We start from the raw sequence: 16,556 nt of genomic DNA on the forward strand, positions 1-16,556 counted from the left end.
CTTCCCAGACAGATGAGGCTGCTTTAGCAGGACTCAGAAATGCAGGCCCCAAGAAGTTTCAATGTGGCAACAGAAGCCATTTAAAGAAGGCCACGATTGGGCTGCCTTTCTGTATGTCAGGAATATCCTACAGCCCTCCCCAGAACCCAGGGTCAACCCTGAGGTCAGCAGGATGAGAGCTGAGAAAATGCTTGCACCCCAAGGGAGCTTCAGACCTGGGAGACCCTGACTCCAAAGCAAAGGGGACATGGGAGAGCTGGAGTCCCTGGGGTTGAGCCCAGAGATCCAGAACAAGAGGCATGGGTGAGGCTGGGCCAGACACAGAGGGGTCCAAGTCCGTCACGGTCAGGCTGGGAGAGGAGGGAGGGGCAGCCTGTAGGGGTCTCATGGTGTAGAGACCTGGAGCCACGTCCTGCACAGAGGTCACCCACATCCCCAGGTGGGGCTGACACTCCCCAAGGATGAGCTCCTGCCCCAACACACAAGCACGGGCATGCACACACAACACACACAGCTCCACGGGCCCTGGGGTGTTGATCTGGCCCTCTGGCGACATCGTTCCTTCTTACCCTCCTCTGCTCCCGATTTCCCCTGGGCACAGGATGCCAGGAAGCAGTGTGGTGGTGCCCGTTCTCCTCTCCTGAGGAGGCAGTTCTGAAACTCCAGGGTGGCAGGATCACACGGGCACCTGACGAAAACTCAGATTCCGATTCCCGCCCTCCCCCACCCGGAGATTCTGAGTCGGTGCTCTGGGGCCCTGGAATTCTGAGAAGGTGGCCCTTGGAGGAAAACTGGATGGTCTGTTAGCTGTGTGATGGAGAAAATGATCATCATCATACTGGCTGCTTTCAGTGTGTCCCTACTGTGTGCCTCGTCTTTGCATGAACCACCTCATTTCATCCACTGACTACCTTCCAGGAAGGTGCCGTTATTTCCCATAAGCAGGGTCACACGCTGGCCACTAGAGGAGCCACAGTTTGATGTACTGCCCTCTCCCTGCCCCCCAAGGCCAGCGGAGGCACAGAGCCTAGGGTACCCCGACAAGGACAGGACGTGAAACAGCATCTGACTCCTCAACAGGAGGGAGTGACCAGGGTGAGAATGGCTCGGAGCAAAGATGCAGGGTGGACTGTGATGGGCAACACGCGCACTCCACCTCCCAGGGATGAGGCCGCGGGAGGGCCCCCTCCTCGCCTGAGGGCCAGCCCCAAGCTACCCAGGAGGCTCCTATGCTGCACTGCCAGAGCAGGCCACTCTGGGTGCATTCCTGGGCAGCTCGCGCCCTCTTCAGGCAGACAGGGGAGCTGCAGGGTGGAGGCCAGGACTTTCCGGGGAGGACATCCAGGCACTGCTGGGTTTTCTCTTCCATCATCTCCAGCTCTGCTGTGGTTGTTAGGGTTGCCCCGTTTTAAGGATGACAGAAATGTTGTGTGTCTTGCCCAAGGTCACAAAGCCAGCCAGTATTGGATCTTGGTCCCTCCTCCCAGGGTCTTTGTCTCAGCCCCCAGAATGCCACATGTCCCCCAGCTCCAGGGAAACTGGGACAGACAAAGCCCCAAGGCAGTTGGAGGAGGCAGGCAAAGGCTATTTAATGGGCTTTCTGGGGATCCAGGCACTCCCGCCAGGGGAGTAGGCAGGGACAGGGCATGGAGAGCCTCCACGCGGGATAGAGGAGTGAGGTTCAGGTGTCGAGGCTCCTGGCATCTCCAGGGGCAAAGGCGCGAGAGCAGACCAAGGCTGATATGCAGCCTCATGCAGCAGGGGCAGCACTGGGCCAGCCGGCGTGGACCTAAACGCAGAGAGGAGGATGGGGGCTGTCCCCAAGGGCCCACCCTACAGCGCATGGCCCACCAGCTGGGGAGGAAGACGCTGTCCAAGCTGCCACCCCCCACACACAGAGCATGGGTGTGGGCTGACACCACAGAATGCCACTGCAGGGGCCCGTGGGCGGGGGCTTGTGAATTACCTACCCCCACTTCATTCCTGATGGTCCACTTCCACACGGTTCATACACTCAGCTCCAGATTCAAAGTTGCCTTTTAAAAAAGGAATCGGTACCCCCAAATTAGAAACCACTGGACCCCCTTCAGTCCTAATCTGGACACTGAGACCCAGGAAAGGGAAGTGACTGGGCCAAGGCCAACCAGCAAGGTTGTGGTGTGGTCTTTTCCCTTTGTGTCTCCAGGATCCCCCGGTATATTCTGGAGGCCTGTGACTCTACATCCAGCGCTCCTGGGGACTACAAGCCCCCTCCCTCGAGCTCTCAGTGCTCCAGCTTCAGGGCCACTGCACCATGCAGGAGCTTCCCCCCACATCCGCACAATCTAGAGATGCCCATTCCCAACACCACAGGCACAGGCAGCTGCACTTGTACATGCACACACACACACACACACACACACCCGCACACAAACACACAGACACCTCACCTCCTGGAGATCTGCAGGATCTCGACTCCCTGGGGGAGCCCGTCCCGGTGTGTAGAGACCCTGAGTTTGGGCGTGGGGGCGAGCCCCTGGCCCGGGGACGGCTGGAAGACTGGGCCCGAGGGGCCTGTCGAGCAGTGCAGGGTCTGCATGGGCACCCAGTCAGGCCCCACCGCTCTCTGTAGCCCAACGGCTTCGGCCATGTACCTGGGGAGCACAAGCCAGATGGAAGGGGTTGCAACCCTCCAGGCCTGGTCCCCCTCAGCTTGGGGAGCACAAAGCACCAGCTCGTCCATGCAGGGAGCTGGGGCCCGTCGCATCCAGGCTGCCGGGCCCTCTGCCCCATTTCTTGGATGAGAATCCCAGCTTCACCCCACCAGCCCCAGGGTCACCACTTGGGCCTCTGCTGTGCCAACTCACTTGGGTCCTCGTGGCGCAAAAATTGTGAAACACCAGTTTCTGGCACAGCCAAGGTCGAAAGGGTTCTTTACATACAGGTATTGGTACTGGAGGGGGCAAGGGGAGGAAGAAGAGCTCAGATCCAGCAGGACTGGGACGGCCACCACCACGCCCCACCCTGAGCCCGTCAGCTCAGCCCAGGGCTGCAGCAAGACCCCAAGGGATAGAAGCCGCGAGTGTCAGCCAAGGCCTCCCCCAACCCACCTCCGAGTAGCTCTCTCCAGGCCACCCCTGGCCCTGCACCCAGTCTCCTGCCGTCTCAGGGATCCTCCCCTCACCCGGCACCCCCTTGGCAGCATCCTTCCCTCTCTGCCTCCTTTGGCCACACACATCCTCCTGCCGCCTCTTTCCAAACACCCTATCACATCGACCGTTTGCTACGAAACTGCTCCAAAGACACGTCCACCCGCCTGCTGCCCCTTCTCTGCTTTCCCAGCTCTCAGTTTTTCTACACTGTGCCTTCACTGAATTTCACTCTCTGGAAGGGCAGTTGGTTGGGGCCCAATCATACTTCCCTAACCACACTCACGTGGCCCTGGACATCTGGGCGCCACGTCCTGAGCACCCAGTGCAGGAAAGGTGAGGCCCAAAGGTCAAGTCCTTGCCTGGACACTGCTGACCAGGCTCTGCTCCTCCCTGCCCTCCACCCATCGGGCTAGCTCCGACCTCCTCCTCAGGGCAGGCAGTCTCACCCCGAATACAAGAGCCCCGGCTACAAAATGTCTGTTACGACCAAAAGTGGCCCAGGAGCACCTCTGCTCACCGCCAGCTCTTCTTGACCCCTGCCCCTGTCACAAAGACGTTGATCTTCAGAACTATTCTGCTCCAAAAGGAGCCAGGACTCCATGCAGGACAGCTTAGTCCTGGGGCAGGAAAAGTCAAGAGGGCTCCAGAAATTCCCATGGTTGCCATATAGCAACACTAACCACTGTGAGAGTTTGAGTCCTGCCTTCTTGAAGGTGTTGAAAGCATTTAAGGGACACTAAATGGTGAACACAGTTAGGGGAAATTTACTACCAAAATTTCAAATGTAGAGAAATCCATTTTGACGTCTGAGACGTATATGCAGCACAGGAAAACGTTGCTTGCTCAGTGCTTAAAGGAGTGATAACTGTTGGATGAATTCACGAGGACTGACTAAGAGCTGGCGCTCCTTCCCCTTCCCACAGGGGACCAACCAGCCGTGACTGGAACCCACAGCTCCGAGCTCCCACACTGTCCTCTCTCGCTGGCTCCAGACCCGGGTCTCGTGCTCCAACTGTGAGTCTCAAATGTCCTCACGGTCCGCAGGGCCAAAACCAAAGTGGGCATCTCGTTGCCCCATCTCCTGCCACCTCCCTGCGGCCTCTGCTCTGGAGCCTTCTTCCCCAGGGTTTAGAGCTCCAGGCTTCTCTCTCTCTCTCTCTCCCTCCCCTTCTATCCCAGAGCCTTATGCATTCCTTTGTCTGCAGTTTCGCTCGTTAGCTCATAAATATTTGGGGCCTCAACAACCTTCCAGGCACATCAGTGGGGACTGAGGACACCCCACAAACAATAGAGCCAACTGGAGCCTGCAGGGTGGGGAGGGCAGCTGGGCAGGGAGAGCAGCAGAGAGAGGGGATGAGAGCGAAGAGCAGGCAAACCAGGCCAAGACTCCAGGGTGCAGGCAGAGGAGCAGCAGCCAGGAAAGCAGGGGGAGCCGGGCCTGAGGGGCCGGGGACGGCCATGGCAGGTGCCCTCAGCCTCAGGTGGGGCTGAGTGCAGCCTGGAAACATCCGTCTGAGGACCGCACACTGGCTTTGGCCACCTGGAGGGCGCAGAATCAGCGTGACAGTGAGGACAGAGATTGAAGTGGGCTGAGGAAGGTGCAGAATGGCACTCATGAGCACAGACAACCCTCTCAGGAACTACGTCTGTGCTGAGGGGAGAGTAGGACATGTGGAGCGGAGGACGGTGATGTGATTGGAGGTTTGCTTTGTTTTTCAGATGAGAGAGACGTGAACATGTGTAAATGATGATGGGAAGGAACAGTAACAATAACGACGTATAGGACACTTACTTATATCAGCCGCTGTGCTACGTGTCTTACCCAAAGTAACCCACGCGACCTCCTTTTACAGATGGGGAAATTGAGGCACCAGGTGAATAAGTCACATGCCCAAACTCTCCCTGCTGCTATGCTGTGCAGCCGTGATTTCAGTTTATGTGCACTGGCTCCAGAGCCCTTGCTATATCAACCACTAAGCAAGCGGCCCAGCAGAAGTGGTGGTCAGGGGAGGCAGGTAGGAAGGAAATGAAGTTGAGGTGTGTGAAGAACACCTGAGCGGGTTCTGCAGGTGATGGGGAAGAGTGTCTGGTGAATGTCAAAGAGAAGACCACATTTCCGTTTCTCAAGGCTGGAGAGCCTGGATGGGAGACCCCCATTCTGAGCAGTGGAGGGACGGCAGGCCTCTGGCCTGACCTAGGACTGAAGAAGCACAGGATGTGCGAAGGGACAGTGCTGCCCAAGAGAGGCTGAAATGATGGACTGAATCTGGAGAGGGAAGACAGGCAGACCACAGGGGGCTGGTGAGTAAGGGCTGAGCAGAGGAGGCACAGGTGAGCTGGCAAACACATATGGGTGGATGGAGTGATGGAGTGGTGACTGGAAGGATGAGAGGCGGAGGGCAGAGAGGATTCCTCCGTCCTTTCAGCTGTCTCAATGTCACCAGGCCCCCCCTCACCAACGGGGCCCTCTACAGTCTTTCTAAAACCGCTTCGAGTCAGGCCACAGTCCTGCGAAAGGAAGCCCACGGCAAGGATGTTCACTTTGACCCCTCCAACTCAACACCGGACCAGAGGTCCAAGACATTGTTGTCAGAAAAGGAAAAAATAAAGACATGCTTATCGGAAAGGAAGAAATGAAACTGCTCTAACCCACAGATGACATGTTTTTCTATGTGGGATCAACAAGAAAGCTTTGAGAGCTCATAAGAGACTCTAGCAAAACTGCAAGATCCCAGTCCGATAGAGAAAATTCCTTTGTAGTTTCTTATAATAATAAACAAATGGAAAAGAAATTTGAAAAACTTTAGAGTAACACAAAAACCCGTGAAGTACTCCGAAAAAATTCAACACAATGTATGCAAGATCTATACTAAAAACTGCAAAAACACTCATGAAAGAAGTCAGGGATGACCTAAATAAATGGAGAGGAATCCCGTGTTCATGGATTCAAAACTCAATGTTGTGAAAATGTTCAATTTCCAAATTGGTGTATGGGTTCCATGCAATCCAAATGAAAACCTCAGCAAACATTTTTATAGAAATTCACAAATTGATTCTAAAAATTATAAAGACAATCAAAGGAACTAGGACAGCCAAAGGAACTTTGAAAAAGAAGGAAAAAGTTAGAGGCCTCATATTGAGTGACTTCGAGACTTAAGAGAAAGTTACTAATGAAGCCAGTGTGGCATCGGCCAAAGAGAGGGTTCAGAAATACACCCGAACCTATAGAGTCAATTGATTTTTGACAAATGTGCAAAGGCAACTCCATGGGAAAAGGATGGTGTTTTCAGCAAACGGTGGTGGCACAACCGATACGCAAAAAAAATAAATCTCAACTCATATCTTGCATCAGATACAAAATTTAAGCTGAAATGATTCAGAGGCCTACCAGAAAATCTACAACTATAAAACTTCTTGAAGAAAACATATGAGAATATCTTGGGGATGTCTGGTTAGGCAACGATTGTTTCATTACAACACCAAAGACACAATCCTTAAAAGAAAAGCTGATATGGCACTTCACCAAGTCGAAAACTTCTGATCTTTGAAAGACGCTGTAAAGAAAATGACATGAGAAACCACAGTCTGCGAAAAAATATTTGCAAAACACATATCTGAGTCCAGGATACAGACAGAACTCTTAAAACTCAATAAGAAGAAAACAACACAATTTTTCTGAATGGGCAAAAGATTGGAACAGACACAAATCACAGATAGACGGTCAGCAAACAAGAACACGAGAAGATGCTCAGCATCATCAGTCATTAGGAACACGCAAACACAACCACAACGAGATAGCACCACACATTTGTTAGACGAAAGTAAGGAAACAAAACACAGAAGACCTGACGACGCCAAATGACAGTGAAAATGGAGAAACGACTGGAATTCTCCTACGTTGCTTGTGGGAATGCCAAATGGTACAGGCATTTTGGAAGACAACTGGGCAGTGGCTTACAAAGGGAAACATTCCGGTACCATACAACCCAGCAAGGCCACCTTTAAGGATTTATCAACAAAGAAGTGGAAACATGTCCAGGGGCCTGGACACGAATGTTTATAACCACATTTCATGATCACCAAAAACTGGAAACCACCAAAATATCCTTCAATTGGCGAAAGGATCAACAAGGCATGCATAGGTATATCCATAGGATGGAATAGTACACAACAAGAGAAGGAAGAACCTCCTCATATAGGCAACACCACGGATGAATCTTGAATAAATTTTGCTACGTGAAACACAGCAGACTCAAAAGTCTGTGAATTCCATTTACAGGAGGATCGGGAAAGAGAAACACTATGGGGATAGTACAACTCAGTGGTTGCCAGGGGCAGCAGGTATGGGGACATATTGACTGCAAAAGACCATCCGAGAATTTGGGGGCTGACGGAACTGTTCTGAATTTTAATTATGGTCGTGGTTACAGGACTGTCTGTGCTTGCCCACACTCATAGAAATCGGGTGCTTAAAAAAGGTGAATTTTACTGTATGTCAAAAAAAAAAAAAAGGAGTCCTGCCGTGGCGACCAGGTTCCTGGTCCCAAGACTCAATTTCTCCACCTGACGTTCCGAGCCTTTTCCGTCCGGCCAGTGCCAAAGAGGCCACTTCCATTTCCAATCCATTTTCTGCTCCATTTACAACTGTCTCGTCGCCATCTCGTCAACAGTCCGCACACTTTTGGGCATCCCTGCCTTTTGGTAAGCTGTGCCCCTCACCTGCAATGCCCTCCCCTCTGCCCTCACCCACCCAAAACCTCTCCACCGCGGTCCTCTCTGAACTCTCCGTTCCCTCTCTGAGTCTGTGCTGCACAGAGCGGTCAGGCCGATCTCTCAGTGTTCACCAGCCCCTGGCGGGAGTTATTCTGACTTCAGGCTCCTCATCACCACCAGCACAGGTGGAGCCTCACTCACCACTGCGCACAGCGCTCAAAATACTGCATGCGCGAGCTGGCACACAGGAGGCCCTGGACGCAGGGCACCCAGTCGGGAGAGTGACACCGAGCCCCAGTGGAGGCACCACAGGAGCTGAATCAGGGTCTGAAGGGCTAAGGAGGCACCTTCGAGGGAGGGCAGGCCATGAGGACCAGGGCGGTGGAGGAAGAGTGGAAGGTGCGGAGGTCTGGGAGGGACAAGGGGACCGCCCACAGCCCGGTGTCGTGGCTCCCCCGGGCCCACATACCTTGCCCTCATGGGAGCGCTCAGCCTTGCTAACCGACCAGGCCTTGATGAGCAGCAGCACGAAGAGAGGCACCAGGAAGCCGGCGGCGGGTACAGCCACCCCGATGCTGCCCTGGAGATAAGGAGCCGCGCCTTGAACCCTGCCCCCTGCCCCCACCCCAAGGCTCTCCCAGCCCTCCTCATCGCCCCCAAAGTGGGCCCCACAGCCTGGTGGATACGTGATGATCTTGTCCAGACCGTAGGGCAGGTGGGTCGTGCGCACCAGGACCGTCACACAGGCGACCAGCACGGCGAGAGTGTATAGACACAGGGACAGGACCAGCAGCAGGTAAAGCCGGTAATTGCGGTGCCCGACACAGTTATTCACCCACCTGCTGTGGTGGTCAAAGTCCTGGGCGAGAGTGAGAGGGGGCGCCCTCCAGATCCTGACCGTGGCCCAGCCTCCAACGCCCCTAAACCTGAGCCAAAATGTCACTATCGCTGGCGTTTCTGTGGTGAGAGCACTTTGGGGCTCTGTGGTTCAAGATCACTTGTCACGAGGCCTCTAGAGACAAGGTGCACCTAGCCTTCTGTGGGACACTTCCTGCTGTACTCTCAGCAGGACCTCTGTTTTGACATCCACTGAATGAGAGTAAGAATGACACAGCCCCCCGCACCCTCCATCCTCTCAGGGTTGTAAGCAGGAGAGAAGACAGCACATTTGTAAACCTTGGCAGGCTATACACAGGAGAGACAAGCTCTCAGAATCCAGAAGATTGTCGGGCCTGGAGCCCCGGAAGAGGACAGGTGAATCTCCCCAGGCCAGATCTGCAGCCCGCCATAGGCCCCCTGGGCATCTAGTGTCAGTGAGGCCTGGGGTAGGACACGGGTGCCTTTCCTCCCCCTGGCCTGACCAGGCCAAGCATAGATGTGGATGCACCTGTGCCTGTCAGCACCTGAGTGGGCAAGGGCCAGCCTCCCAGGACAGCAGCAGGCACAGACGCAGTGACCTGCATGAGTGACCGAGAGTGGCTGGGAGTTACAGCCACCGTTGGCCTTTTGTAGTCCTGGTAGTGTTTTCACGCCTGCCACGGCCACCCGGAGTCAATGGGCCTCTGGGCCCAAGCCGAGTTCAGGGCAGGGGTGGGAGAGGGCAGGGGGGCAGATGAGAGGGGTGCTCACCTCCACACAAATGTTGCACCGGGGGCAGTGGTGGGTCCGGGGCGGGCGGTGGAAGCGGCACTTTGGGCACCACTGCAGGTGGAAGGCCCTGTGGTTCACCCACACCACAGGCATCATCATGGGGTCCAGTTCGTTGGAGCCTGGCGTGGGAAGAGGATTGGGCAGCAGCAGGAGCCCTTCCGTCACTCTGCTGCTGGCAGGGGTGGGGGCAGCCCCGCAGCATCACAGGGCTCCAGGAAGGGTGGGGAGGAGGTGGGCATGGGAATCCCCGGTCCCCACTCGGCTGGCTGACAGAACTGGGAGACGCTGGCAGCCCAAGGGAAGGTAATTTGCAGCCAGAGGAGCTCTGTGAGGACGCAGGCCTTCACAACTGGGACTGATGCTTTCAGGAGAGTGTGCAGTGGGAAGGAAGACGAGAACTGAGTGGTTGTCAATACCTGGCTTCTCTCCCTGGCCTGCCCCGCCCTCCCCTCCAGGGTAACTGGAAACCTCCAGAATTCTCTTTTCCACATCTTGGCGGATTGGGTCAGGAAGCAAAGAAGTAGGGCCCAAGCAGATGAGGAGGTGGGAGAAGGGGTCTTGAGGCCCGGGAGGGGAGTGGGGAGCACGTTAGGAATCATGCTTGCAGGCAGGAGCCTTTCGGCTGCTACCTCCTTCTTCCAGGGGCCGAGAACTCACCTTGATGTAGGGTGCCAGGGTCTGACCCATTGAGGGCGATGAGACAGCAGAAGGTGAGCACGAAGAGGGGGCCCAAGATGACGGGATAGACCCACTCGCCGTTCTGCACCAGCCATCTGCAACTGAGACCAGAGCAGGACTCAGCCCTGATCGGCGGGAGGCCCTGAGCTCCCCCCAGGACTCAGTCCACCTGCTCAGGACTCACAGACCTTCAAGCCTGCCATAAATATCCAGGCTAGTGACAGATCCATAGAAGCTCCACCAGATGTCACCCAACACGACCCACCACCACCAGCTCCCAGGGGCACCAAGCACTCTATGCCTCGGTGCCTTTGCACATTCGGGTCCCTCTGGCTAGAATAGCCTCCCTTCCATGACCCCTCTTCTGCACTTCCCCTGCTCCATGTTATCATCATCTCTCTTCCTTTCTGTGTCTGTCAGAAACCTGCCGGCCTGTGTGGGAGACTCACGGGAAAGCAAAGAACAGTCCACTCAGGATGAGCAGCATCACTGCACTGAGAGCGGCACACAAGCTCGGGAGCATCCAGGGAAGCAGGCCCTGAGGTTGGCCAGCCCGCAACAGCGGCATGGCGGCACCTCCAGGGCCCACAGGCGCCCTCACCAACACTGGCTCCAGGAGCCCTATCTCCAAAGTGGTCGCTCAAGAGATAGTGAGCGCCCAAGCCACGGCTCAGGGTAGAAGGCACGAGTCCCAGTGTGATGTCACAGAAGCTGAGAATGTGAGCGAGGGGCTCTGCAGCCTATGACCAGCACCTCCAACGGCAACGCCCCCACCCCCACTTGCTGGGGACGGAGAGGTCCTGCCCCGGCCAGGTGGGCTTCCAGACCCCAGCAGAGTTTCGAAGCACATGGGGAGAAGGGGCTGATTCCAATCGCCCTTTCGGGGGAAGTGCTGATCGAAGCAAACCGTGCTCATTGCTCACTCTGTCTCCAGTTTTTCCTTTCTGCTCTCATGAAATTCCCCTTTGGGGTTGGGGCAGTGAAATAATTTCCCAGCTTCCCTCGTTTCCAGGCTTCTCTTGACAAAAGTTTGGTCAACGGGATTTAAGTGGATCTCTGTGGTTTCTAGAAAAGCTTCTAGCTCCCTGATCAAAGGGGAAAGGGACACCGTTGGCACAGCTCTGTTCCTTCTTCCTGTCTTGAACCTAGATGTGCTGGCCGGGAGTGCCCTCTTGGGCCCATTAGGCAACAAGTCAACATGCTACACAGACACCCTTTGATGACAGTCTTGACACTGCCCCGATCTAGAACTGCCTCCCTCTGAGCTGCTTATGAGGGGACAAAATCACTGCTCCTTTGTGACATGCAGCTGACAGTTGTCATTCGTTTTAGCCACTGAGCACCTGAACCCCTCTGTGTCTGGCAGAGTCCCCCAACTGTGAGTCAGAGCTCCAACAGACCTGTGACTCAGGGGCCACCAGTCAGCTTCAGACCTGCCACCACCACCCGACTATGGGGTCTGTGCTGAGAGGCAGCCCCCGCACACATTTTCAGAACTCTGTGTTGAAACGTAGTGGCCATTTTGAAGGTCTCTTTAATTTCAACATGATTATATTAGCCTTGGACATGGATAAAATCTGTAATCCCAAGATTCCTTCCTTGGTTTCCAAAGTTAGGATGATATTGATACATAGTTTTGGAATGACTGAGTAGAAACATTACTCCTTTATCAATGAATGGAGGAGGCAGAGCTCATGCTGCAAAACAGCTTCTCCTGGAAGAAGCTGAGCTGGGTTCTTACGGGATGTGAAGGGCGCAGGGTCCAAGTCATCGCCCGGGGAGGGGGCATTTGGGGCATGCACAGATCTTCCTTTCTTGCACATGGCACCTTTGGCACACATTTCCTTTGTGCATTGCACCCCATCGCCATGTTGGAACTTTCTGGTTTGGACTGCTTCTCCTGTCTGGCCACCTGGCATTGCTGTGCCCTGGTTCCTATGACCATAACTTAACACCAAAGTGTTAGACGTGGAAATTGTTTTAGGGACTTCCCTGGGTCACAAAATCCCTCCTCTGACTGTGTCCTGCTCCTCATTCTTGAAGGGCAATGGATGAAGTGACATCTTTTGTGACGACTTCCAGCTGACCAGGGGTCCTGTAATAGGGGCCATAGAGAAGTAGAACTTAGCCCCGGCAACTTTTAGATCCATCTGATTGTCATCCAGTTGGCCTCTCAACCTCTCATATCCCGAGTTAATACCATTTGAAATTTCATTAGTTGTTGGCTTACAAAGGAAACCAGCGCATTTAGGACGCAAAGCCCAAAGAGTGGAAGATTCAAAATAGTCCCGAGAGGCCCCAAAGGTGGTAGAAACCAAGTCAGGCTGGGAAGAGCCTGTTGAACCCCATTGCAGATCTGGTTTGTTAGGTCTGGTTGGCCTTTTCCATTTCACCCGCTAGCCTTTCTTTGCAGCCTCGTGGTGCTGCAGACCCAGGCACTCCAGGGACAGTGCGGGTCAGGGTGGGGATAAATATACTCATGAGAGATGACGGAGGAAGGAGTCCCAGCACCTCCATGGGGGTGAAAAGCCAGCCCAGCAAGGACCTGTTCTTGTGTCTCCAGACTAAGAGCTTCAGGTCTGAGAGGGGCTCACAGGAGAAGTCAGGAGGGCTTGGAGTTTCCTCATCAAAGGACTGACACACCCATCCAATTACATTACCTTTAGTTTGCTTCTTTCCCTCTGGATACATAGTTTTACCTTAACTTCAGGAAGAAGCTCAAAAAAATTCCTATCTGATTTTAAACATCAGCTTCCAATTTGGCCAAATTTCTGACCATAACTTATCAAATCCTTTCAAAGACCTTGTCAACTTTCAGCTGGGACAAACTGAAATTATTCCTGACAGCATTAAACAACTCCATATACTGTTTTTTTTAATTTTAGTTTCCCCTTCACTGTTTAAGGGTAGCAGTTTCCCAGAAAATCTCTCAGTCTTGTTAACCATGGGAGGGCCTCGTATGGGGTCTTCCTTCGAAGGAAGGTAGATTACAGGGGTGTCCGTGGAAGCCATGACTTACTAAGTGAGCTTCTTAAAAGATCTTACCTGACTGGAATGTTCCTTCTAACAACCAACGTGTAAGTTCTGGAGACTCAAAGGAGCCTCAAAATGGCCACTGTAATTTTAAATTATCCCGAGTTATCTTGATCCCTAGATTCTTCTCTTTTTGTGGTAAGGATCCTTTTGATAGCTGTTTTTGCTGTCAGTCTGACTATTTTAAAGTGAGATCTCCTTTGCCATGATTAGTTACCAATTCCTGAAGGGTGGATTTGTAGGCCCTCACAATATCAGGCAAAGGAAACATTTCCCCAGTGAGACACAATGTTTATCGCCACAGAATAATTCAAAATACAGTGAGGCATAAGATGTAGTCGTTTCATACAAAGTCCATCCCTCCCAGCCGGTCCTAGTGGAAGAACGTTAGTGTAAAGACAAAGACAGAACAAAAATCCCCACAGCTGTTCTTACCAGCTTCCAACACCCCCTCAGAACCTCCCACTGAGGCATCTTTGCTGTGAGGGCTGGGTGCCCCCAACTGACCTGGGGTGATCAGGCATCCCTGATTCCTCACCCAGTCGGTTCCTCGCCAAGTGGGTACCAGTCCTCAGGAGATGGGCTCCCTCAAGGGGCGGGCAAAACCCTTCCTGGGGAGAGCGGCTCCCTCAGTCTGTTTCTGGGGAGAAGCCCCTCTTCTTGCTCAGTCCTGCGTGTGCGCACACACGCTGTTGTGATGCCAAACAGAAGGTAGACCTTATGTTGGCTCGAAGGAGATCCCCCTTGACTCGAACCAAGCGGCAGAAGACAAAAGACTAAGTGTGGTCACTGGTGCCAGACATAGTAACAGTGGGGAGAGTCCAGTGGTCAAACACCAGGCAGGACAGTCCTGGTTTCCCTCCCGTTTGCAGGCCTCCAACAAGGTGGGTGAGTCAGCCTGGGACAAGCTTCCGCAGCCCACCGCTTCATGTGTTGGGAGCTGAGAGGCCAGAATCAAAGAGAGGAGTCAGAGACTATTCCAATTCTGCCAGTCACCATATTTTCTTACCGAGCCCCAAGGGGCCAGTAACCTACAAGTGGGTCCTTCTGCCCGGAGCCACTGGTGCTAAGAGAGCAAGACCCAGATCGGAATAGCAGAGCAGAAACGTTGTTCATTGATCAATGAATGGAGGAGGCCGAGCTGGTGCTCCAAAACACCTTCCCCTAGACTGATATGGAATGGAAGGAATTGAATGGAACAGCCTGAGGAGATTAATTTGATTAAAAACACAGAGTGAAAGTCCCTCATCAACAGTTGTTGTTGCTTACATTTTCTTGTCTATAGAGACACATTTTTTCTTCATGTCATTCAAATTAAGTGGTTGAAATCAATGTACTAGGAATATTGTCTCATGCTTGATAAAATTATATTTTAAATACTAAAGTTTAAAGCTTTAGATTTTCATTTGTGATAATAAAACTGTATATATGCATGCACATTTAAAATTCCTACATATTGACATATATTAAAATTGATAATTTTTTAAAGATATATGTATCACAGAGGGAAAAATTGTTAGCTTTGAAGAGAAATGATCTTTCGATAACAGTCTGTTTTCAACATGATTCACTAAAAAGTCATTATTTCTTTCTGCCTGTTCTACCCAATGGTAGAGAGTTATTATCTCACCTAAGTGAAATGAGTAATCTTAATGGGCTCGATCCGCTTACGAGCTTTTTTGCCATTCTTGGAAATATTAAAACAATAGACAATTATAAGCAAATGAATAGAATGATAAGAGATTCCTCACTTCTAAAAACACCTGAAAATGCTGAATGTTTCTTATGTTCCCTTCTGCTGTGCCATGTAAAGGAAAGTTCGTTTGATTAATAACGTGGCCATCACCGTGACCACGCTAATCCTCAGAAACCTGTACTGATGTAGAGCAACAGCTCTTTGATGTTGCTATTTTATGGTACTGAGTCCCAAATTCAGAAGAATCAAATTGACCTTCTGTCTTTTTGGCTGCTGGAGATGGAACAGAAAGCATAAAAGGGCCCTTATTGTATGCTTGCCGGAAAAGAAGACGTTAAAACTGTATTCATATTGATAACTCTTTCCCTATGTAAAACCAAGATTAAATCCTCTTATTTATTCATCAGTTTACCACACCACATGGGTCCAATAATTGAGCACATGAAGAAAATATGAAGCATGTTAATTCCACCTCTATATTCTTAACATTCTTCACAGCTTGAGAGTGCCATGTCATGGGTTATGGGGGTCGGGAGCCAGCCTTCGGTGATTCCTCCCGGGATTCCAGGACTCCAGGGTCTGGGAACAGATGACTTCAGGAACACAGACTGTAGAGCCAGCATTGACGGGATGTGAATTACAACATATGACTGAGGAACACCCATGAGGGAAATCTGAGGGTGGCTACTTCTTTCAGAATTCCTGGCTATTTGTTTCAGAATACTGCTGATCAGTTTTAACGTCTTCTTTTCCGGCAAGCATACAATAAGGGCCCTTTTATGCTTTCTGTTCCATCTCCAAACTTTGACTTTCAGAGGCTATGAACATAACTACGACAATGGTCAAAGATCTGATTATTGGTTCTTAATTTACATCTTTCCTTGATTGACATATTGAACCAAAATTATATGAAAAGAACAATCTAATTTTAAAGAGCAAAAGTACTGGGCCCACCCTATCAGAATCCAGGCACATATAAGAGGTCATATATACTGTCACTGTGAGTCAGAATATGGACAACTGTGAAACATCTTAAAAGCTAATTAATACTAAGGAAAACTTTAAAATGAAGCCCTAATAATTGGAATTCAGAGTGGCGCTTTTATACAAATTTGAATTTGGGAATATTCCAGCTGCCCTATGAACATTCTATGAAACATTTACACTACGTTTTTCAGACAGTGCCACTTCTTAGTGCCCATGACAACTCCATGGGAAATATAACATTTATTTAAAACTAGATACACAGCCCGCACATGATTGTTTTCCCATTCATTAGGAGAATCCACCATGCCACTGTGGTCCCAAGGAGTGGGCCAGGCTTGGATGTGCCACTGAAGCCCGAGCCACCAAGCACAGTGAGCTTAAGAGGAGGCAATGGCAGGTCTATGAACCCGTGTGAACACTTTCCCAGCCAGCTCCAGCACCCATTGTACCCCCACAAGTTCCAGCAGAGAGGGTGGGATCAGCAATTCAACTCCTGCTCTCTCCCAGCGGTAGCAGGTGAAATCTGCCAACTGATGCTACCACAAAAGTGCCAGATGAAGATTACTTCATCAAACACCAGGAGAAACTACAGCAACAATCCAGAGCAGAAAGAAAATGACAATTCTCCAGAATCCAAGCCTAAAGTAACAGAAATGGACAATCTAAAT

General features: G+C 51.9%; 1 protein-coding gene across 2 annotated transcripts; it reads right to left on the reverse strand.

Moving 5' to 3' along the window:
- Positions 1–1,564: 1,564 nt before the first annotated feature.
- On the reverse strand, positions 1,565–11,431 carry LOC100056094 (palmitoyltransferase ZDHHC19). Of its 2 annotated transcripts, none has more exons than XM_070266605.1 (8): positions 10,622–11,431; positions 10,152–10,273; positions 9,474–9,613; positions 8,314–8,703; positions 2,847–2,932; positions 2,430–2,633; positions 1,971–2,036; positions 1,565–1,789 (listed from the first exon to the last, which is right to left on the reverse strand). In XM_070266605.1, exons 1-7 carry the CDS (start codon positions 10,738–10,740, stop codon positions 2,027–2,029), a joined length of 1,071 nt encoding a protein of 356 aa, XP_070122706.1. In that variant the 5' UTR covers positions 10,741–11,431; the 3' UTR covers positions 1,565–1,789; positions 1,971–2,026. The 2 variants fall into 2 exon arrangements, with proteins under 2 accessions (XP_070122706.1, XP_014594922.3); XM_014739436.3 differs by having other exon boundaries at positions 8,314–8,424; positions 10,622–11,418.
- Between the last annotated feature and the right edge of the window lie 5,125 nt (positions 11,432–16,556).

Source organism: Equus caballus, chromosome 5, assembly GCF_041296265.1.
Source record: "Equus caballus isolate H_3958 breed thoroughbred chromosome 5, TB-T2T, whole genome shotgun sequence".
Classification (NCBI taxonomy): Eukaryota; Metazoa; Chordata; class Mammalia; order Perissodactyla; family Equidae; genus Equus; species Equus caballus.

Excerpts from the sequence above, each read along its gene's own strand:
- LOC100056094 (XM_070266605.1), bottom strand. The coding sequence starts at position 10,740 with ATGCCGCTGTTGCGGGCTGGCCAACCTCAGGGCCTGCTTCCCTGGATG. Across the intron at positions 9,614-10,151 it reads CCCTGGCACCCTACATCAAG|GCTCCAACGAACTGGACCCC; the intron begins GTGAGTTCTCGG and ends TTCCCACGCCAG. Across the intron at positions 8,704-9,473 it reads GGTGCAACATTTGTGTGGAG|GACTTTGACCACCACAGCAG; the intron begins GTGAGCACCCCT and ends ACTCTCGCCCAG.